Source organism: Sebastes umbrosus, chromosome 11, assembly GCF_015220745.1.
Source record: "Sebastes umbrosus isolate fSebUmb1 chromosome 11, fSebUmb1.pri, whole genome shotgun sequence".
Lineage (NCBI taxonomy): Eukaryota > Metazoa > Chordata > Actinopteri > Perciformes > Sebastidae > Sebastes > Sebastes umbrosus.
Genome location: NC_051279.1, coordinates 22,023,796 through 22,045,946, shown reverse-complemented (window position 1 = coordinate 22,045,946; position 22,151 = coordinate 22,023,796). Strand labels below are relative to the sequence as shown.

General features: G+C 38.9%; 1 protein-coding gene across 9 annotated transcripts in view; it reads right to left on the bottom strand.

Annotated features, from left to right (window-relative positions):
- Positions 1 to 19,064, bottom strand: part of LOC119496748 (protein MTSS 1-like) — a 62,627-nt gene extending 43,563 nt beyond the window's left edge. For 4 of the 9 annotated variants that reach the window (XM_037784273.1, XM_037784279.1, XM_037784280.1 and 1 more), the window contains exons 1-3: positions 18,486 to 19,064; positions 14,051 to 14,112; positions 7,421 to 7,494 (exon numbers count right to left, since the gene is read on the bottom strand). In XM_037784273.1, coding sequence (XP_037640201.1) covers positions 7,421 to 7,494; positions 14,051 to 14,112; positions 18,486 to 18,557 — 208 coding nt within the window. In that variant the 5' untranslated portion in view covers positions 18,558 to 19,064. The remainder of the gene's footprint in view (positions 1 to 7,420; positions 7,495 to 14,050; positions 14,113 to 18,485) is intronic. The other 5 variants (XM_037784276.1, XM_037784277.1, XM_037784274.1 and 2 more) reach the window with 2 other exon arrangements.
- Positions 19,065 to 22,151: the final 3,087 nt, after the last annotated feature.

The following is a 22,151-nucleotide window of genomic DNA, read 5'->3' as shown; positions in this document are numbered from 1 at the left end:
GAAGGAAACTGTGACGAAAGTATAATTTGATACAAAACAGAGGGAAAGAGGGGATCTACATGGGACATGAAATGGCACTTGATGAAACAAGAGAAAGGATTATTCTTTTGCCTACTCTGTTCTCTCTTTATCTCTCTCTCTCGCTCTCTCTTCACGGATTCAATAGGGCTTTGTCTCATTCTTCACCAATGACCAGTGCAGTTTCAAGTATCCAGAGGGAGAAAATATGGTTCAGACTGCCTGGTTTTGTCTCAGCCGACAGCAGAAAAAGAGCTGAAAGAGCTGATCACGGAATATCGTTGTGTATATAATACATCGTTGTGTTTCAAATCTATCAGTCTGGCTCTATGCAATTATACGACGGCGTATTAGGGCCAATGAAGGAAAAAAAAAATTACGAGAGAGGGTAATAGTCTGAGAAAAAACTTGGACATTCTCTGAGATTAAAGTGGCAAACAATGACCCTAATACGGCATCATAAATAATAATTGTTTGTTTTGTCAAATTAATTCTTTAAATTGATTTGCATGTCCTCTTGACACATTTTGAGTATTTAGCAAAAAAGGTTGTGATAACCTTGAGGTACAGGATAAGTATAAGTAACACCTTGCAAAGAAAGCAGGAGTACTTTAGAGTGACGGTTATGTAACGTATACTTGTCTTCTGCCCAAAGTTGTACCCTGTACTTGGATTAAACAGGTCCATCTTCAAATGCTTTCTAAACTGCTACTTAGTTACCTATGGTACGGGTGGGGAAAATAATTGGATCTTCGAAACATCATGATTGTCTGTTAAACAACTGAGCACTGATGCAAAAAACGACTTCACTGGGATTCAGAGGGCTGAATACAGGGGGGCTACTTTTATATACTGCAGGGAAGTCACATTTTGGAGGAAGTGATAATGAGATAAGGAGATTATTGACAGAATGTGATGGGACTCAATGTAAACCAATCTGCTCATTTAATGTGATTAGTTTAACCAACATTGATTAACTGATTCCAACAAGTGCTAAAAGCTTGTCTATATGATCTCTACTGATTAAAGCTTCATTGTGTGCACCATGACTAAACATATTACTATGGATATGCTCAGATTCTGCTTATAAAATGTGAAACATCAACATCACTTCCAACTATGTTGTTTCCATTTTATTCATGCGCGTCTGGAGCAAGAATAGTTTTGTGATCGAAATCATAGCACCTTCAATTGAAAAGCTAATTGAATTGTGAGATAACTAAAGATTCCCTGTCCTGTTGCCTGCAGCATCACATTTTTCCTTTCAGCAAAATGTGCAGACACTTCTTGGTAACAGCTTGTTTGTCCGTCTCCTGGACGTTGTTCCATGTGGCCTGATGTCTGAGCTTTTCTATGAAGTCAGACCCAAAACATGTTTAATCATTAACGTTTAATCACATGAGTTTTAAATCAAATAGAACCATTAGACCCATTAGAGCAAACAGTGACACACTGCTTCGAGGCAGAAGCAACTCTGCGAGTGCGTGATGTGGCCACCCCTGGTGTGTGTTTGTGCCAACAGTACATGGATACCGGCGTATGTCTTATGTAATGTTTTCACCTTTGTGGGCAGGTTCAAGGTTAGAGAATAGATCGAACTGTGAGAAAGATACAGGGACAGAGAGTAAAGAAGGTCAATGAAAAGGCGAGCCATAGAAAGAGAGAGAAGAAAGGGCTGCAAAAAGTGGCAAAGGAGACAGGATAAGAGAGGAGCAAGAGAGGGTACAAAGTGTGACAGACTTACAAGGATAAAATTAGACAAAAAAAATCTATTTTTAAATTAAATTCTTCAGTTATTACACGAGAATCAAGCCGATTTTGGGTCCCATTCCCCCCTCCTGACAATGGTCAGCAAAACCCTGATTTTGATGGTTCTAAAGATTATCCTTCCAGATATTCCTGTGTTGCGAGGTTTGTTAAGAGTGTTTTTTACATCCCTCGATAGGCTCGGAAGTCCATCCTTGCCGCACCGATTTCGAATCGTAAATATTAAACGTTCAATATTTACGATCAGATATCCTGTTATGTGTGGGGAACCCAGAAGACAGCCGATGACGCAGTCACGGGGGAAGAACGATTGCCAATTGATAACCAATCTGACTGAAAAAGTTAAACATTTTGGAAAAATCTTTGTTGTCGATATGACAGTGACACGCAACACTAAGCATAACAACTAAAAAGGTTCTCTCTTTGTAACAAGATCTCTCCCTTTTTAGTCTCCCAGGAATGCTTTACATTGAGTTTTTAAGGTGATATTTTGGTTTGTGTCTCATCAGTGCTAATGTTGGTTTCTCAGCTTCACAGCACACACATTATTCAGAGGCTTGGTGCTGATGTATGTTGTAAACTTTCTTAAATGATTGACTGGTGTTGAAAGTGTGCTCGGGGTCAGGGGGTTGACAAAGCAAGACAACCAGTGTTATTTTAGACCGCACTGAAAAAAAATAATTTAAAAATGCATGGAGCAGCCACAGCCTAGCTGTCCATACTCAGCACCTACGGCTAAAATAAACAAAGCTGCAAGGACAAAAGATGAAGGCATAAAACAAACAACTGGATGAATAAATGTCCACAGGGATAGGACTAAGAGAAGGTCAGGAAAAGGGCAGTTTCATTTTGATGGAAATCAAATATGTATGAAACTGTACAGTAGAACCTGACATTCTACGAATAAACCTGAAGAAGTTCAAAACGCAGCTGGAAGACAAGTTGAAATGAGAGGCAGCGGGGAGATGCCAAAGCACACTTCAATGTACTTTATCAGACTGAGCCAACAAAGCAAAGTGAGTCCTTTGTGCATGAAGAAAGTCCAAATCCGAACAGACCACAACAGAGCACAGCGAAACAGGTGGTTTCGGCTAATCCTCTGCCTGTGTGTGGCTGTGAATGTACATGTCTTTCAATGAATACATTTGAATGTATAAAGGTGTGTGAGCAGCTATGGTTTTGAGTGTGTCTCTGTTCATTAGCAGTTGCGGGTGTGTATATACATACTGTACATACTGTACGTCTTTTACATGTACGCATGTGTTCTACCAAAGCAAGCAGATCCAGTCTGCTGTGTCTGTGCTCAGCTCCAATAGACTCTGAATAATAGAGCACAACAGAGGAAAAGAAAAGCTTTGTCTGGAAACTTAAGTCTTTCTTTCTTTCTTTTATTCAAACTTTCTCCACTCGGCATTCCAGTTATTTTATTTCACTCAACTGTAAACGAGTAAGCCGGACTTTACCTTTTACAATTCTTGACAATAAAAAGAAGCAAATGCACTCATCGTGAGATTATTTTGGTAATACGAATTCATTCTTGCACCTTAATCCTCATTTCTTTTCCAACCCTAACTATGCTGTAATTGGGCATCTTCAGACCTGGTCCATGTAATGCAAAAAACTGGCCCATCTGGTTTTCATAAATCAGTTAAACTAAACCACTTAAACAACTGCAGAAACACAAACAGCATGCAACAGCTGATAATTATATCAAGCTACAGGCTTTCGCTGGACGGTTTCCAAAACTCAGGCGAACGTTTTTACTTCACCACCACAGTGATTAGCTCATGCAATGAGCATTTACTGGTGTTTACACTGGACGATTGTTTCATAACCCCGGTGTGTTTTCATGAAACGACTAGAGCTATATATTGCTGACACAAGCTTTTCACCATAAAATCAACAAGAACATTATAATCAAAAGCCACTTGCATTAATGTTAAGACTATGATGATTACGTTGTGGTGTGTTTGGTTTCTTTGGTTATTATACATGAGGGAGAGTGAAAGGACACAAAGCATTTTGCCCAATTTATCAGGTCCAGTGCGTCAGCTAGCTCCACCTGAATCAACAGATGACATACACTTCAATATCAACAATATCAAGGATGTAACAAGGACACAACAATGTTTGAATATAACTTACGCAGCTGCTGAGCAGGCATGAGAGAGACACTCCAACAGCCTGTCAACACTGATAATGACATTGTGTGAGTTACTTTTAAAATTGACAACAGTGGAACTTATTATTCTTGCCAGGAAGACATGAAAAAAAGCTGTGAATAGGCCATAGTTGTTGCAATCAAAGATATATATATATATATATATATATATATATAGAGAGAGAGAATATAAATTCAAAAGGGAAATCTTGGGCAAAAGGTCAGCTTCTGTGAATAGGGCGTTTTCCTGTTGTTATAGCCTGAATATAATGAAATCATTGAGGTTTGAAGAGTGTTTGAAGTGCTTGAACACGCCTTTCATATATTTAACCTATGACAACAATTAAACAACTACAGTGGTGACGTATAACAGATCACTACTTGAGTTCCAACATACTAGGATGTGGGGAGGTTTTTTGATAACCTTTTTTGTTAGACTTCGTTCTTGAGCAAAAGCCTAACAAATGTACTGTAAAAGAGCTCTCTTTAATGCAACTTACACTGACAGCATGAATTACAAATGGAAAAAAAGGCCTGTATTCAGTTGGCATTCAGGACTGGAGTGAAAACATCTGTTGGTATAAAGACAGATGTGTCAAATTGAAGTCTTGCTCGAGGTTACCTATGTCAGAATTGCAAAACAATGTTTAATCAGTAGTTAATCATGTCCAGGTTTTATCTACATTGGGAACTAAGTGAACTGAAAATGGACTGACCCTTAAATGGAAATGTTATTTAAAACGTTTGGTATGCACATTACACATATTAATAGTTTAAACAAAGATGCACATGTGAACATTACAGTCCAAAGTTCAAGTTTTGACTCAGAAGACTCACTTCTGTTTATGTGTCTTCCAAAGCTTCTGATCATGCTGCTTCAGTGATAACACTGATAAAAGAGTCCCACCGTGACTTTCATCTAAACACCTATAAACATAACTGCTGTCAAGTCTAGTGATCAACCATTGAATGTTTATGAGCTACCATCAATGCCAATATCCGTTTACAAAGGCGGCCGCGAAGCCTTGTTCTCCTGATTAAGAGACTAAACAACCTTTAACACGTGCACTATCAAATCTCTGGTTACTTTTATGTTTGTGCGCCTTTATTATTATTATTATTATAGAAGAACATTAACAGTTGTTGGTCTCTAAGGTGTGGTGGTAGAGAGAAAAAGGGCTGTTTTGTTTTTTTTTACTTTATCCCCTTAACACACACCTTTGATCCAACCTGATTTCCATGCCGTTACCATGGTGATGGCTGTGGGAAGCAGGTTAGGACTTGGAGACATACAAGAAGCAAAAAGATGGAGAAAGATAGAAAAAGATGAAGGAAAGAAGTCCTCGTCTAATGTGGCCTCAGCTGCCTCTGGCTAATCACGATGAGCATACGGAAAATGGTGTGTCTGTCAATACTAGCCTATATCTGATCTTCGACACAAAACCACGCAGATGTTTTTTTTAACATCAAAGCTACTGTAGCAAGCACGCACACACAGACACACACGGACCGTGATATTCCGCATTGTAGGTGAACAATACAGTAAGCTGATATCTTCACAGAGCAGAGGACACGTCTAGAGGTCCGTTGCATGTACATAACTGTATTATACAGTAGATTTAAACAGAGCAATTTGGTGTGGTGACAAATGAGTTCACACTACTCCAGAGATCCAAGTTTTTAAAAATATTTTTCTTTCCAAAACAGATATGGGCTCTTGTGGGGGCTGACCTAAAGTTCTATCCAATTTGTCATGCCTCTAAGCTACCAGAAACCACAAAACTATATTGCTGATATCTTTAAAATAAGTTAACTTTAGAGGTAATGAGAAAAACGTTCTTTCCGACTTACTCTCCTGCCTTCTAGCGACCGTTCAGAGGCCCTTAAATGAGCTCAATACATCAAAACAAGAAAGCAAACAAATAATAAAAAACATGACATCTTTACTTAATACTAATATTACATTCTGTCCAACACCTGTTGGTCATTACAGCAGCTAACACAGCTCTCTGGAGCATGCCCCACTCAAAAAGCCTTTAATCATTATGGAAAAATCAAATAACCCTATTACAACCATTATGCAGAAAAGGTGAGTGTGTGTGTATGTGTGTGATAGAACTGCAGTTAGATCTATTATTAAGTTTTCATTGAAATTCTCCAGATATTTGAGCTACTGCAAAGAGTACATCAAGCTGAAGGGTGTTATGAGCTCCAAACTAGTTTAAGAGCATTTCAAATTCCATTATTTAAAGATAAAGTATAGTACAGATAAGAAGATAAAAGACATATTTATTAAAGTGATTTGCTATATTATGTTATCAAAGCATTCATAAGCTCATACAAAGTATGATAAGCAAAATGAAAGGCTTACAGGCACAAGTGGTAGAAAAAAAATGTGGTGTCCTTACAATGTACCTCACCAATCTGAGGTATATAGGGTTTTATATAAACATTTTAGGAATGTGCAAAGATATACAACTGGGAGCCTTAATGGAAAATATAATCTGTAATCCAGGTAATCATGACTCATTATTATACCCCGGTACGTTTATCTTGTGGACAGGTTATCGATCTGTGATACAGATAGCAGTGTGTCAGCCAACAGTGCATTATAACACATTATCCACGCTTGTCTCTGTGCTGAAGAGCTCAGGTGCACAGCGAAGCCTGAGCAACAGAGCACAGAAATGATAAGGGGTGTTATGCGATACTGCTAAGCTGAGATATGTGGAGAGAATGGGGAGAGAAAGTGATGAAAGAGCAGATGAAAGATGACGCAACGCTCTTCAGCTGACTCCTTCGCAGCAAAACATTTATACTGTGTGTGTTAGACAGAGAAAGAGGGAGAAAGAGAGAGAGAGAGAGAATGATGACTCCCTGTACTCCCCCATCTCTCTCCCTCCCCCTCTCTTTCTCTCTGCAGTGAGTGAGGTGATGGATGTGTGTGCCTGTCTCAGATCCTATTAATAGTATTAATAGTATGGAGCAGGGCTGGAGGTGTCAAAGCTAGAGAGGGATGAGATCTCTCACTCTCTCTTTTCCCCTCTCATACAGAGCTGAAGCACTGGAGAGTCCAGATGTAGCAGAGGTGGAGTACATGTGGGGGGTTGGGGGGCCAGAAAGCAGGGGAAATGGGGGTAGAGGTTGAAGACAAAGCCAGCAGCAGAGCTTCAAACAGCATAGTGACGGATTTACTACCCATACGATAAAGCAAACAAGCCTCAGAACTTCTCAGCACAGTGGGGTGAAAGACTGTGGACTTGCACAGTAGAGCTACACAGACAAACATACTGACACTTAGGTGCCCAGACACACAAACTGTTATGAGTTAACTGATTTAACCCTGTCAGCACGGTGCTACACGGTGTCCTTCAAGACTGAAAATGAATCCTTTAAGAGATCAGGGATGGTTTTGCAGTAGAAAAAACACTGTTCATACACTCAGGCGTATAATATCTGTGTGCGTATTTCTACCTCGTGAGTTGGTAGCAATGTCGGCCACTTTCTGAAAGGCATCCAGGAAAGCTGCCACAGCAACCACCGTCGCCCTGGGGGGGGGAAAAAAGAGGTAGACAGAATTAAAAAATAAATACATCACACTTTACTGATGTGAAACACTATACATGTTTTATAAAAATAAATCTGTACACAGAAAAGGAGAAAATCCCAGTGCAGTAATGATGGCAGAAGCATTACTTTAAATCAGTCAAAGGTTACACAAACACAGGTGGCTGATCAACTAATGAAATTACATACAAGTGTTGGCAAGCAAAGACGTGAACTGATCAGATGAATAAAAAAACGTTTCAGATCTTCTTTTGCTCGGAAAGGTAGAGAAAAAAACATCTGTTGCACATGTATGCACATAAGGGCTGTGTATTGGCAAGAATCTGGCGATACGATATGTATCATGAGGGTTACGATTCAATACATTGCGATACTGTAAGTTAGGCGATATATTGCGTTTTGCATATTTGCATTTATCACAGTCCCTGTAAAATCCAACATCATAGCACTACTTTGAGAGGGCACATACACTGAGAGGGCACATCTCTTTGCAAATTAAATAAAATATTGACTGAGTTAATCTTTGCATGTAAACTATTAATACAAAATTGATAGTGTTTTTGAGAATCAATACAATATCCCAAAACATAATATCGCGATATTCGATTTTTTCCAATATTTTCTTACGCCCCCACTGCACATATGTGCTACATTTTAGATTACATCAACCCTGATAATTTGAAATGTTAAGTATGTATAATAGTATCTGTATGCGCTGTGAGTGTGTGCGTAAGTTCAAACTTAAACGTGCCCTGCTGTGTGAGGAATGTCTACCGCTGGAATCTGTCCGGCTCAGCAGAGCAGCTCTCGAGCTCAGTTTGCTGCACTTACAGGTCAATGAAAGGATCAATGTGGGATCTACTCTGTTCGGCTATAAAATGGAAAATGGGCTTTGTGGGAAGTTCACGACTCATACCTGCCTCTCTGTCATCTTGTATGGTTTACCAAGTATTTACAAATTGCAGTATAAAATAATGCTTATACATAACAGACTGAAGAAATTCAATCTGTCGTAAAAAAAAAAAAGCAGTGGAAGCTTGGTGTAAGATTACTTTCTGTTTTACGCATTAAAGACACCGTCTTGTATCCCGACTGATTGCCTGTCTGGCTGGCTGGCTGACTGACCAGTTACTTTGCTTGCTGGCAACAGGTTGCCTCATTGGCGGGCCAGCTGACTGGTTGATATAATACTGACTCACCTACTTCAGAAACAATAGGCCTTTCATGATTCAGACCACAGGTATGGAGATGACGCTCTTGGTGTGTGCACATGCATGTTTGTGATATCCGATCTCCTCAACACAGACAACACTACCTATCAGTCATGCATTCTGAAAAAATAAACAACTGTCCGGAAATTTTCCAGGGTCATTCAGCCAAAAGAGCATGTTTGTTCTAACCCTGAGTACCTTCATTTGTAAACACTTGTTATCTTCCATAGCCAACAGAACACCATTAGAACACAACTTGTGCCTTTCCATTAACAGTCCAGACAGCTTTCACAACTGGGCAAAACAACAGCTGAATACAGGTTGGTGCCGACTCCCAAGTTTGACTTGCAGATGGAACAAAGGTGTGTTTAGGCGCCAGGTTTTGACAACAAAGAAGACGATATCTCTGGTTCTGCTGCATCAATTTTGATGTTTTTTTTAAATAAAGAGTCATTGTGAGTGCAACAATGTTATACGAATAAACTGTGGAGTAGTATTTTAAAAGGTGAAGTGTGTAAGATCTTGCGTCATCTAGCAGTGAAGTTGCAGATGGCAACCTACTGAAATTTCTCTTGTGTGCCAAGCGTGTAGGAAAGACTACGGTGGCCACGAAAAGTGAAAAGCGAATCCAATCTAAAGCCAGTGTTTGGTTTGTCCGTTCTGGGCTACTGTAGAAAACATGACGGCCAGCATCATGAAGAGGACCCGTTCCCTATGTAGATATAAACAGCTCATTCTAAGGTAAAGAAAATACAAAGATTCTTATTTTCAGGTGATTATACACTAAAGAAAATGTATTATTAATATGATATCAATTTTCTGCTAATAGATCCCCCTAAATGTAACACACTTTTCCTTTTGGGGTGGGAGGAAACTGGAGCACCCTGGGGTTCCAACCCAGGACCAGTGCTAAACCACAGAGCCACTGTGTTGAGCACTCTCAAAATGACTTACTTACTTAGTCTTTTCTCAACTGTCTCAAGACTGTTAAAATTGTTATTTGCTTAATAGAGTTACATTTAACATCTCAGAGGGGCCTCCTACAAGCTTGACAGAAAGGGAAAACACAACACAACTGATCAACTGGTAAACAAGCCTGATCTAAAACATAGCTCCAGGCCTTAAATATTCTTCTACATTCGAGTGACAGCCAAGTATAAGCATTCAGTCAAAGAAGGTTGGAACTTGAACTCAAAAACACTGAATATAATTGGCTAATAAGTGCTGTGTTGTTGCAGAGCTGACCAGAAGATCCCAGGGTGTGTCCTGCAAATGGAAAAAGAAACATACGCGCAGGCACACACACAGATTCCTTTCTATTTAAAGCCCTGTGCAGCCCCTAGAGCAACCCTCCAACTGATATCTGTCTCCACTAATTTATACCATGTACACATTGGCCTGTGGATTATATATTTTACATGCACTAGCAGCACGGACTTGTTCAGTCACATTTAATATATTAATCCAAAACAGGTTTGTGTGGGAAGCGGTTTTAACAGAAGCCTACTTTTAGTATTAGTGGCTCCAGCCCGCTGAAGCGCAATGTACAGTAGTTTACAATTACAAGCCATCTGATCATCTGCTGTAATCCGTTCCATGCTTTTTACGAGAGAAAATGCCAAACTATTAAACTGGTTCACTACACGTTCAACTCCTGTCAGCACAACCTTGGAAAAGTTGTCAACATAAGAGGGAAACATCATGGTTTTACATTAAAAAAATTAGACATTCAGAATCTTTTTAAAATGTTCCGGTTCAGTCGACAGTGAAATTAGGTAACCTCTCAACAAATAAATGAATACTAAGTTGCACTAAAGGCAGAATAATCAGGTTCTAATTTCAGCTCTGACAGTCAGCCAAAAAGCCTCAAGATTTCTGTGGATGTAAGAATAAAAAAACACTGCTGCTACAGTGCTCCAACAGTGACCTGACTGCTACCATTGGCCTTAAAATCTGCTAACGCCCCTGTCCTGGAGTCAAGACAAACGACTTTAACATATCTATTCCGCAAGGCCTCGGCCAAGCCAATCTAAACTCCCCATAGACCTTGGCGTAGTGTAGCTAGAGTGCTCTTTCTGACAATGATACATTCAGCACTGCTGCCCCCATCTATTCTTAGTTCAACACAAACTGGAATGTGACTGTAGTAAATCTGAATCATAGAAAGAGGTTGTGTTAAACTTCACTTGTTTCACACAACATACCAAGTCTCATGACAGGAATAGTATGCCTCTGCAACACCGGTGTTACCGATTACGCCAGATATTTTATAAGAAAAGATGACGGTCAATATGTGTAGCGCGCTTACTTTGATCTTTAACGTGTGTGTCTGGCCTCTTCGGTAGAGCTTTCGCTGTGGGGCCACAGGTTTCCACCCGGCGCTGCTTTGCCGTGCAAACCAGCTGTGACCTCTCCATCCTCCTCACGGCGATTGCCTCATTTAACATTATGGTTCCCTTATAGCATTGGGTTTAAATCTAAAATGCTGCCAAATAGGTGCTTGTGCTTTTCGCTTTGACACCAAATCCTCCGCCATGGTTTTGTCTGTCAATTCTCTCTCGTCCCGTGTGTGAAATCTGACTCCTGCTACTCTGTGCTGAGCAGGAGCTGACACTTTCACTTTGAGTTTCTAGCATTTGTCGTCCAACTATGTATCGATAACGCGGCGCTGATACGCCAAAATGAACTAAATGGATTTTATTTCTGTGAAAAAAGCAAAACTACGGTGGGTACGTAATGTAATCGGTGTGTGCCCGACCACCGTTTAACACCGGGCTCCGATTTGAGCCCAAATAAGTTTTATAACCATACAGTCCATAAGCTGAATTTGAAGTTTTGAGGTGGTCTGTTTTTCCACAAAATGAACTTCTGAAGCAGGCCTGAGTATACGCCTAAAGCCCTGACACAGCTGCATCAACCATGAGCCACCACACAGACCAAAACACTGAAGAGTTAAAAGAGGACTGTGATTAGAAATCAGCTAGCCTATATTCCACCCTGCCCTCTTTCTTCAAAGCTGTGCAGTGCGCATGCATGTGTGTGTGTGTGTGTGTGTGTGTGTATGATGGCTGCTTAAAACCAGAATGGGCAGAAAAAAACACCATATTTGGACCAAAAAAATGACAGAACAGGCCCAACACTGTAATTGGTTGATTTCCTAGTTGCTTTGTGAGAGGGGAGCCGAGGGTCTAAATTACAGAGTAGTTTGCCTTAGGACGTCATTACACACACAGACATATGCCGCTACCACTGCTGGCTAGTCACTTATCCAGGCCGAGGCGGGAAGGTGGGTGTGTTTGTGTTTTACTGTATATATGTATGTGTGTGTGTATCCTTCTATGTAGCACAGTCCCCAAGCTGATTACAGAGGGGCTTGGGTGGGGGGTTATGCTGTAGTCGAAGGGGCTAGTTTGGGTGTGAAGGAAGATAGTCACACACTCATAGTCACGATGCAAAAAAAATGATTTAATAATTTACCAACGCTTCAATGAAGTTTTAGTGTCTGGAGACGGGCTCTAAAGCAGGCAGAAAATGCCGTATTTGTAGGTCACCACGATCAAGCCCAGATAGCACACTCTTATTAGCGCTACAGGATCAAGGGCACCGTTACAGCCAACCATATGCCACAACCGCTGCAGCCTGGAGCGGGGAGCAAAAAAGGAGCCTGAAATACTGAAACATGGCCATCTTTCTCTGAATGACACGTAACTCATCCTGTAAAGAATTAATTGATCTTTTCTCATAAAAAGGAACACGTCAAAGTATGGAACAGCGATCATTAGGGGAGTAACGATCCATCGATCGGGATCGATAGATCGATTCAATGATCAACAATCCAATATCATTGATGGAAAGTGAAAACATCGATGCATATCGTCATCTTTAAAAAATAGACCTATATTTTGAAATTCCAATGGCACGTCTGTGTCACCATTTCCATCCAAGCGCACCTCCTTCCTACAGAGCCCGGTAACAAATTTGCCAAATCGTATTTTAGTTGCCTTTTGTGAGTTTATATAAATGTAACTGATTGTGTTAAATAGTCATATGATATCATCTAATATCAATTGCAGGCCCCTGAATTTAATCAAAATTGTATCGTGGCAGATTTTGTGATATCAGCAAATATCGTATTGTTTCCAAAGAATCTATATAATATTGTACCATGATGAAACTTGTGATAGCCATCATACAACATTATAACATATTAATATATTGGACAAAAGGTTACTTTTCACAAGCATCTCCATCATCCAGCTGCCACTAACCTAACATGACTGCTGGATAGGTTCAGCTCACCTTTTCACCAGTACACGCACTGGTAGATTTGTTCTTTTATCATGGCCCCAGAGCCCAGACACTCAGACCTCCTACTGCCAAACAACCAGTCATTAGCAACAAGGCCACAAATACTCCCCTGAGTTTTAGCATGGCAGGGTCACATATTTAACCCTCGAATGATGGAGACACTTGAATAACATATCAACATTAATCAGCCTTAGTACTGAGAAAATGAAAGAATGGGACACTGAGTGGCCCCTGGAAGGTATTGTTAAGTCCCCGAGCCTTTATACAACTGTCACTATTAGTCTGTCTCGGGACACGTGGACACTTAAATGGCTAGAGAACTGCCATGCATTGTTAATCAAAGTATAATTTAGACCACGGGACGTCCATATTTACAGTACTCGCTGGACAATAAGCTTTTATTTCAGCTGTCATAAGTTGTTTGTCTCCTGACACGTGGCCACTTAAAACCAACTGGGGGAGGTGGCTGGGATTGGCGTCCATTGTTAGCAGAAGACATGGAATAATTTTGGCAGGAGGTGTGCAAATTTACTGCATTAGAAATACAAATTAAATCAGGCTTAAAGAAGACTAAATGGGGGAGAGGGACACATAATGTCCCCTGGACAGTATTGTTAAGAGATTAGGCTTTTATGTAGACTGTCATTGCTTGTCATTGCTTGTTAGTCTCAGGACACGTGGCCACTTCAGACTTCTTCAGAAGGAACACTGACATCTAATGTAAAAGTCCATATAAAGCACAAAATCAGTTGATAGATTGAGATTTCTTGGTGTATAGGGAGGGTCATCATGGTGTATCAGAGATGTTACGCAACAATTATAGGGCCAGGAAAAGTTTCAGTCAAGTTTCCACCCAAATTTAGCACAATATTTCAAAGAATTTGTACAAAATCTGCGTATTTCCATCCACTACTGTTATGCAAATATCAGTAGTATTGTAATAGTTTTTGTTTCCTTTATCAATAAAACATACAGAAGCATACAAATGTGTTGTATGTGCACATAAACACGGTCTCACCTGAGCTGCGACTGCAGTTTGCCGGCCTTGGTGATAAAGTCCTCCCAAATAGGGTAGCTGCTCTGTGGGGGTAAAAGAGACACAAACATGGATGACACAATCGTCAGAACAGATTTCCCTATTCCCACAGTTACACAACAGTTCAATCGACGTGACGCCATACTGATGCCTCACCACACCTCACCTCTCCTGCAGGGCTAAACTGACTAAGGCTTAGGCTTTCTCATACATGTAACCCAGGTGTGTCACCCCAAAAAATATGTGTTTCCATCTTGTTGCCAGTAGACCTGAGGGAATAGAGAGGCAAAGTCCCGCCCCTTCCGGTGGACCACCATGGACCTTATTTGGGAAAAAATATGCACGGTAGTCTAGTAGTATGGCGAGAGTCAAATATTTTTTGATTCTGTTTGAATTGCTCTATGAATCACACATATGATGATTGTCAATTTAAAAGATAATTTTGCAAGTCAAGAAAGTCACAGTTTGTTGTAAAACTGTTGAAGTATCAGACTGTGAAAATACGTAATTAGAAAGACTACACACCCAAAAGTCGCGTAAGTGACATCTCTGTCACTGAATCTAGGATGTCTGTGTGTTTCATACTGGGATGTACTCACACGAGCAACGGGGTCTCGCTCGTTCTTTCTCTTCCTGGTTGATAGAAAGACCAGGAGTTGCTGGATAAAACACATCAGGTAAGATAACGTTTCATTTGTGTGTGGAACACAGCTAAGTTAGCTAGCACTAGCCAGCTGGTGTTGGTGACGTATGTTGTGCGAGACGGAGATATAGCTTACTGAGCAGTTTCACAAAAAAACTAAATGATACTACGACAAATTGTGACTTTCTTGACTTGCAAAATGATCTTTTAAATTGACAAACATCATGTGTGATTCATGGCGTCATTCAAATGGGATAAAAAAAAAATAGTTGTCTCTGGCCGTTGACTGCCGTAAATATTTTTTCTGAAATAAAGTCCCATGGGGTCCACCGGAAAGGGAGGGACTTTGCCTCTCTATCAGGGAATTTAAGCTATAGGATGAAAATTAGTTTAGCAGGGTTGTGTGCAACTGAAAAGTTTTAGGTTTGGTTTGAACACAGAATATGTCTTTATGACAAATTACCTCCAAACAGCTTATATGTTGCTCCTATTTTCTTTAACATCGTTTTAAGTCTACGTTATCTGTTAATAGGAAAATAGACATACGGCCATGTCCTGCATATGTTGTCTCGCAAACTGGGTCACAGGCCTCTTTTGGAAAGATCCCCATACAACAAGAGCACTAATACATGGTATAATGAGCCTGGTTCCCAATGGGACTCTAAAATAACCGAATTCAGGTCCCGGGCTGAAAATAGTTGAAGAGCCTTCTATCGAAAAACCATCACTGAGTACAAGTGGCCCAATGCATCGAAGAGAGGAGGCTAAGACAGTAGTAGTAAGACAGCACCAGATGATGTGATGAACATTGCATGAGCTCATGTTTGTCACTGATGTGCTACTACTGTCGGGGGTCTGAGGAATGTCATGCTATGCTGTAAAACATTACACCCAACAACCAAGTCAACTCTCTCTACCTACAGTACCTCTTTCTTTCTCTCTCCCATTCTGCATTACATCACTTTTTGTTCTTTGCCTTCTCTTTGCATGTCGCTTATCCCCATCTCTACTCAGTCAGTCCACCTCTCTCTCTTTAGTTCAACACAGATATCAAACACTCCAGCACCACGACAAATGGGCTTTCTCTGCATTTCTCCATTTACTCCTCTTGTTGACAGCTGAGGTTTAGTGAGCTGCCACTTTAGTATAATTTTTTTTCACACATCAACACTCACACAAATACATTCATGGAAACATTTTGAGAAAAAAAAGAAACAAACCAAAAACAACAAAGAAAAAAAGCAAAAAAAAAGATCTCCAAAATGTTTATATTGTGTATGTATGTCGGTTATGTTTTATTTGTTTGCCCAAGATCAGCCTCTGCCCATGTTTAAATCTTTCTGTTAAACTGAGTGTAATTAATTTCATAACTTTAATCTTTAAGTAAACCAATCAGAGCCGAGCTGAAGCCTGCCGTCTCTGAGCAGCTGTCAATCACTCGCAAACTCCGATCAAACGGTCAAACTAGGCAGCGCTGATCAAATATTAATCAATATTACTGTTACTGTAATGCCTATTTCTCGCCTCACATGTTGTCAGAAACATCTTGTAGTGTACTGTTTATCTGTAAAATGAGAAAGTTTGTGACCCGACCGCCATGTTGAGATCAGTTTAGGAAATACCAAGCAGCACCAACCAGCCAGAGCACAGCCAATGGGAACGCTCAAAAGAAACGCTCTCTCTCTGAAATGACCTGTGATTGGTCAAAGTTTCCCATCACGGTCTAGATTTTTTAAAGCCTGAAAACAAAGCCAAGAGGAAGTGCAGAAGTCTAGTTTTCTCTCAGAACACTTGAATTACAATATGCTGAAAGGTTATTATGGATTTCTTTGCCCAATGATGTCAAAAACATCCTGCCTACTGCAGGTTTAAGGGTTTTAACCAGTTCCTAGTAATATATTATATAAGTATTCTACATAAATACCGGTCTGTTTCCTGCGTTAACTCAATTGTCACTTTATTTTTTTGAACCCCTGAATCTGTAGCACTCTAAAAGAAATCCCTGGAAATGTGTATGTCTTATGTACAGACGAAACAAACACACTAACCATTTGTATATTTTGACTGGATTGTCTGGCAGTCTAGTTACAGTTAAGAGACAGGGGGAACCATGAAGTTACCTAGTCAAGTGAGACATGAGAAGTGCTGAATGTCTGAGCAGTATTCATAACAAACTTTCTGTCTCCAGTAGACCCGATGGCTGGCCATTTGACCTACACACGTCAAAGCCTTCAGACCCTGCAGGGTAATTTTCTACCCTGACAGCTACATTCCCGGGATTCCTTCAGGCAAAGTACAACAGCTGGGAAATTGCTAATTGTCTCATCGACCAAAGCTGTAAAGAGATAATATCAAAATAAGATGCCCTAGTTTGGAGGCTGATGATTGCCCTACTTGGCCTTTAACCAAGTGTTGGCTGCTGCATCCTCTTCAAACTGGAACAAATGGACGTAAAATGTGTTTTTCCAATAGAATAGAAGAATGCAGTCAAATATAGTAGCCTAATATAATTTCGCTAGCGTTAGCTACCACAGAACAAAAACTTACGTAGGTATGGCCAGAAACACTGAACTGATAACCAAACTATCATAACATAAATAATATCGCAAATGTACTCAGCCCAGTGTCGACCCAATGTGTGACCGATGAAGGCAAGCTCCAGCCACCCTTTCACCTCTGTTCTGGTCCTGTCCAAAACTAAATAGTTTCTAGCAGTCAATATTTAAAACCTTTTCAGGTGTTTTGGAAGTACCCGTAGAACCTTCTGCTACTACTGCAGTATTTGGAGTAGCACCACAAGACATACATCTCAGTCGCCAGGGAAAGAATATGATAGCTTTTGCATCTCTCTTAGCTAGACGACTTATACTTCTTAAATGGAAGGAGAAGTATCCTCCAACCTTTAGGATGTGGTTTAAAGATCTCATACACCATTTGGTGTTGGAGAAGATTCGCTATACTACAAGAGGATGTGCTTAGAAATGTTATGCTATATCTATATATATATACCTTTTTTAATCTATATAGAAAAAATGGATACCACTGACATTGAAGTTTTAAACTGCTGACCTCATATTACATATAATTCACAATTTATACTTAGGGTTTTTTTTGTTTTGTTTTTGATTTTTTGTTTTCTTTATTTATTTATTATTATTATTTTTAATTTACTTATCTTTTTGTGTTTTTGGTCCTTTCCTTTTTTCTTTCTTTCTTTATTATTATTCTTTTTAATTGACTTATCTTTTTGTGTTTTTGGTCCTTTCCTTTTTTCTTTATTTTTTTCTTTATTTATTTATTATTACTCTTTTTAATTTACCTATCTTTTTTTGTTTTTGGTCCTTTTCTTTTTCCTTTTTTTGTATATGTTTCGTTTATGTTTCTATCGGATTTAATTAATTTATATGTATAAATGTAATTGTTTCTATTATTATTATTAGTATTAACATTGGTATAAGGATGGGGGTGAGGGGTATAATTTGTTTATACAATTATTTCTATGATTTATTGGATTTTGTACAGAATACCAATAAAACGACTTTGAACCAGAAAAAAGAAATGTACTCAGGTTTACCTAGCTAACCTAAATTGATTATCTGTTGAAGGAAATCCACCTTTACAACTAAGACTAGGTGTTTAGGAAGTTATCTAACTGTGCTGGGATGACGTTAGAGAGCTGTTGTTGTTGGACGTCGCTCTCTGATAACATAGGTGTAAAATGCATGTCTCTTCACCTTCATTATCATAGTAGTAAAGTCCCTGTGTGTTTATTACCTTCATGTCTCCGATCACAGTTTGGAAGAGTCCTCCCAGCGCGCTGCATTCCTTCTCGATCACAGCCTCCATTTTCAGGACCGACTCCAACGGTCAGTCCCGACTCAGTGAGCCGCTTTCACTTCCTCCACCTCCTCCTCCGCTCTCCAGGACAAACAAAATACTCCACGAAATATACACCAAAAAACAAAAAACAGTCTGCTGTTCTGTAACTGGACAAAAGAACAACTTGTATCTCAGTACCGGTGAAGAAGCACAGCTCGGTTCTGCTCCGGTTACTTCAAATCAAAGAGGAGATGTTGGGACGAAAGAGAGATTTAAATCCCCCTCTCCTCTTCCTCTCCTCTCCACGCCGCCGCCGCCGCCGCTTTCATATTGTCATGGCTACTAGTCCGGGAAGAGAATCTCCTGCACTTTGCTAGTCGGAACTAGAAATAATCCCCAATGTTAGCCTGGTAACGTTATTCCGTATGTTGACAGGTAAATACCGACACATACATACGGGTGCTCTGACTGCCTTCTGTTCTCAACACACTGACTGACTGAGTGAGGCAAAGGGGAAAACACAGAGACGAGAAACAAGCATCAAGCTCACCGGAAAGAAGACAAAAAGCATTTCCGGTTAATAATTTCATGCCAAAATAAAATACATCTGATTAATGAATTTTTTTTATTAGGTTTTCTTTTAAACACAGATACACAAAGGTATACATATGTGCCAACTGGACACACACACACACACACAAACACACGCACACATTTTCTATATTTTGTATATTTTTTTGTACTCTGTACTTTGCACTACTAACTTTTTTACTGCCTTTTTACTAACATGTTTTTGTTCACTATGGAACTATGATGCTGGAAACTTGAATTTCCCTCGGGATCAATAAAGTTACAATCTATCTATCTATCTATCTATCTATCTATCTACACACACACACACACACACACACCAAAAAAAAGGAAGAAGTTAAAATAAAATAAACTGCAGGGAGAGGATCCATCTCTTAAATAAACAATGAAATCTACATGTATACACAGACATATATATACACATACATACATATAAATGCATACACTCACCATGCATACTCTCACCAGTAGACTGAGGAACAGTTTTTTCCCCCAGGCCATCAGACTTTTAAATAGATAATTCATACGACACCTTCTCACACAAAAAGTGCAATAAAACAAGTGCAATACCTCAATCATATATCTTATACTGTATATACTGTATATGTTCTTAATATGCCTGTATATGTTCTCAATATGTCTTGTACAAAGTATTTCTTATATATGTACATTCATACTACCTGATATGTACATGTTCTTAATATGCCCTTGTACAAAGCATTTCCTTTTTTAATTGTAATATAACTTATTATTTTTAATGGACCTTCCCAGCAAAAAATATTTCACACGATTGTACTTGTATAACCGGCGTGACAATAAACATCTTGAATCTTGAATCTTGAATACACATACAGTACATCCACACACGAGCAAATCTTTATATGCACGCATCTCTATATAGTGATTCTGCCCTTGGAGGAAAAGAAAATTATTTTTAAATCTAAAAATTGTACATTACTACTATATGAAATCAGGCCTTATAGTTGACACATGTGTAAGCCATTTTGACCAATTTTCATCAGAGGTGTCAATTTGAGTTCTTAGTTTAAATATAATTCCCTACATTGTGTACATATTGTAAACTAAGTTGATCCACTCACTTATGGTTGGTAAGTCTTTCTTGAGCCATTTCCTGGTCAAAACCTTTTTTGCAACAACACCTTCAACAAGTATTTATTTTTGCTTTGCACAATGAAGCTCCTCTAGATAAATGAAGGTTTTAAAGTTGGTCTGGAGATTGCATTCTCTTAGCATTAGCTGAAGTTAGTATCACAGGTGTTATCATAACAAGATATACTTTGAAAAGGGAATTCCTATTAAAACAAAACAACCAAACAAATATATTAGAATGCACAATTAGCAGTATGTGCATGCACATCTGTTTAATGCAATATAAATAAAACATGAACAGCTCGAAGTAAAAAGATGTAATTGTTGACATTGGACGTTATTTTTATTGTGAAGGAATACACGTGATACTTCCGGTAATAGTGTGAAGGTGAGCTGTGAACGAGCGCAGTGGAAGTAAAGCGCGTTCACGAGTTGCTGGATGTTTTTCATTTGGTAGCTTTACAACACAAATCAGCCCTAAAGACTACATAGACTACACATACATAGACTGTACATGGTATATACATACCTTTATGATATGGACTAGTCTAAATTAGCAGACATGACTTTTATAAGCAGAGACTAAAGTATTTTCTTCCCCCTATGAGTTTATGTTTGACTTTATTGTGTTGAGGGTGCATGATATAAGCACAATATTATACCACCAACACCAACACTTTTTTTGTTGATGCCAGCCTTTTACTATTTATGTATAAACATTGGATAAATATGGAAAAGTGGAGCAGTTGTAGATAATGAGTGACATCTAGTGGCTGAAATATAAAATTACTGCAGGGTGTTCAAATGTAATATATTATATGAACGTTAATGTCATCCAAATACAGGTGCAAATAATGAATCAATAATGGCAGTTTTACGTAAGGGCTTTTAGAAATAGCTGAACTGTTACTAGCACCGACCTTCCAGTCAAATTAGCCTTACAAACTTCTCAACAGCAAATATTTATTAATATGCGCTGAAACTATATTGCAATACACCATAAAACATTATGTTCTGGTAGTTTGTGTTAAGTGAAGTTAAATATATTCACTAAAACTGGAAATATATTCACAAAACTAGAAAAGAAATCTAGTGCCCATTTGTATGTGTTGATAGATATAAATACCTACACATAGGTAGAAGCAACAGACACCTCAAGTCTGTCAAAAGTTTATTTTGTTGTATTCTACCACTAATATTCAATGGAATACTCCCCAGCTTTCTTGAAACAATATAAAAAACATTAAATATGTACATACGTACATTGCATTTAACACAAACACAACTTGTTATGTTGTGTAAATACATATTAATATAGTTTCTCAGCATTGACATTGAACAGTTAGAATACAAACTGTAGCATTGCAGCATACTGCCAGCTCCAGCAACATTTTGCTGTGGAGAAAGTCTGAATAGTGTCTCAAATAAATGTAGGTTACAGTTAGGGCAAGTATTACTGGCTGGGTGGTCAAGTGAATTATCAGCTACATCATTTCCGTACCAACTAAAAGTTTATTCAAGTGTGCTATTAGTATACTTCTTTTAAACTTCAAATAAGAGAGTACACTTTCAGTTTAATTTGTATGTACTTATCAGAGATATACTTAACAAAAGTATACATAAGTATACTTGGGTCATACTAACAAGTATACAGAAAAGCCTAAGTATACTTGGCTCATACTAACAAGTATACAGAAAAGCCTATGTGTACTTGGCTCATACTGATAAGTATACAGAAAAGCCTAAGTATACTTGGCTCATACTGATAAGTATACAGAAAAGCCTAAGTATACTTGGCTCATACTGATAAGTATACAGAAAAGCCTAAGTATACTTGGCTCATACTAACAAGTATACAGAAAAGCCTAAGTATACTTGGCTCATACTAACAAGTATACAGAAAAGCCTACGTATACTTGG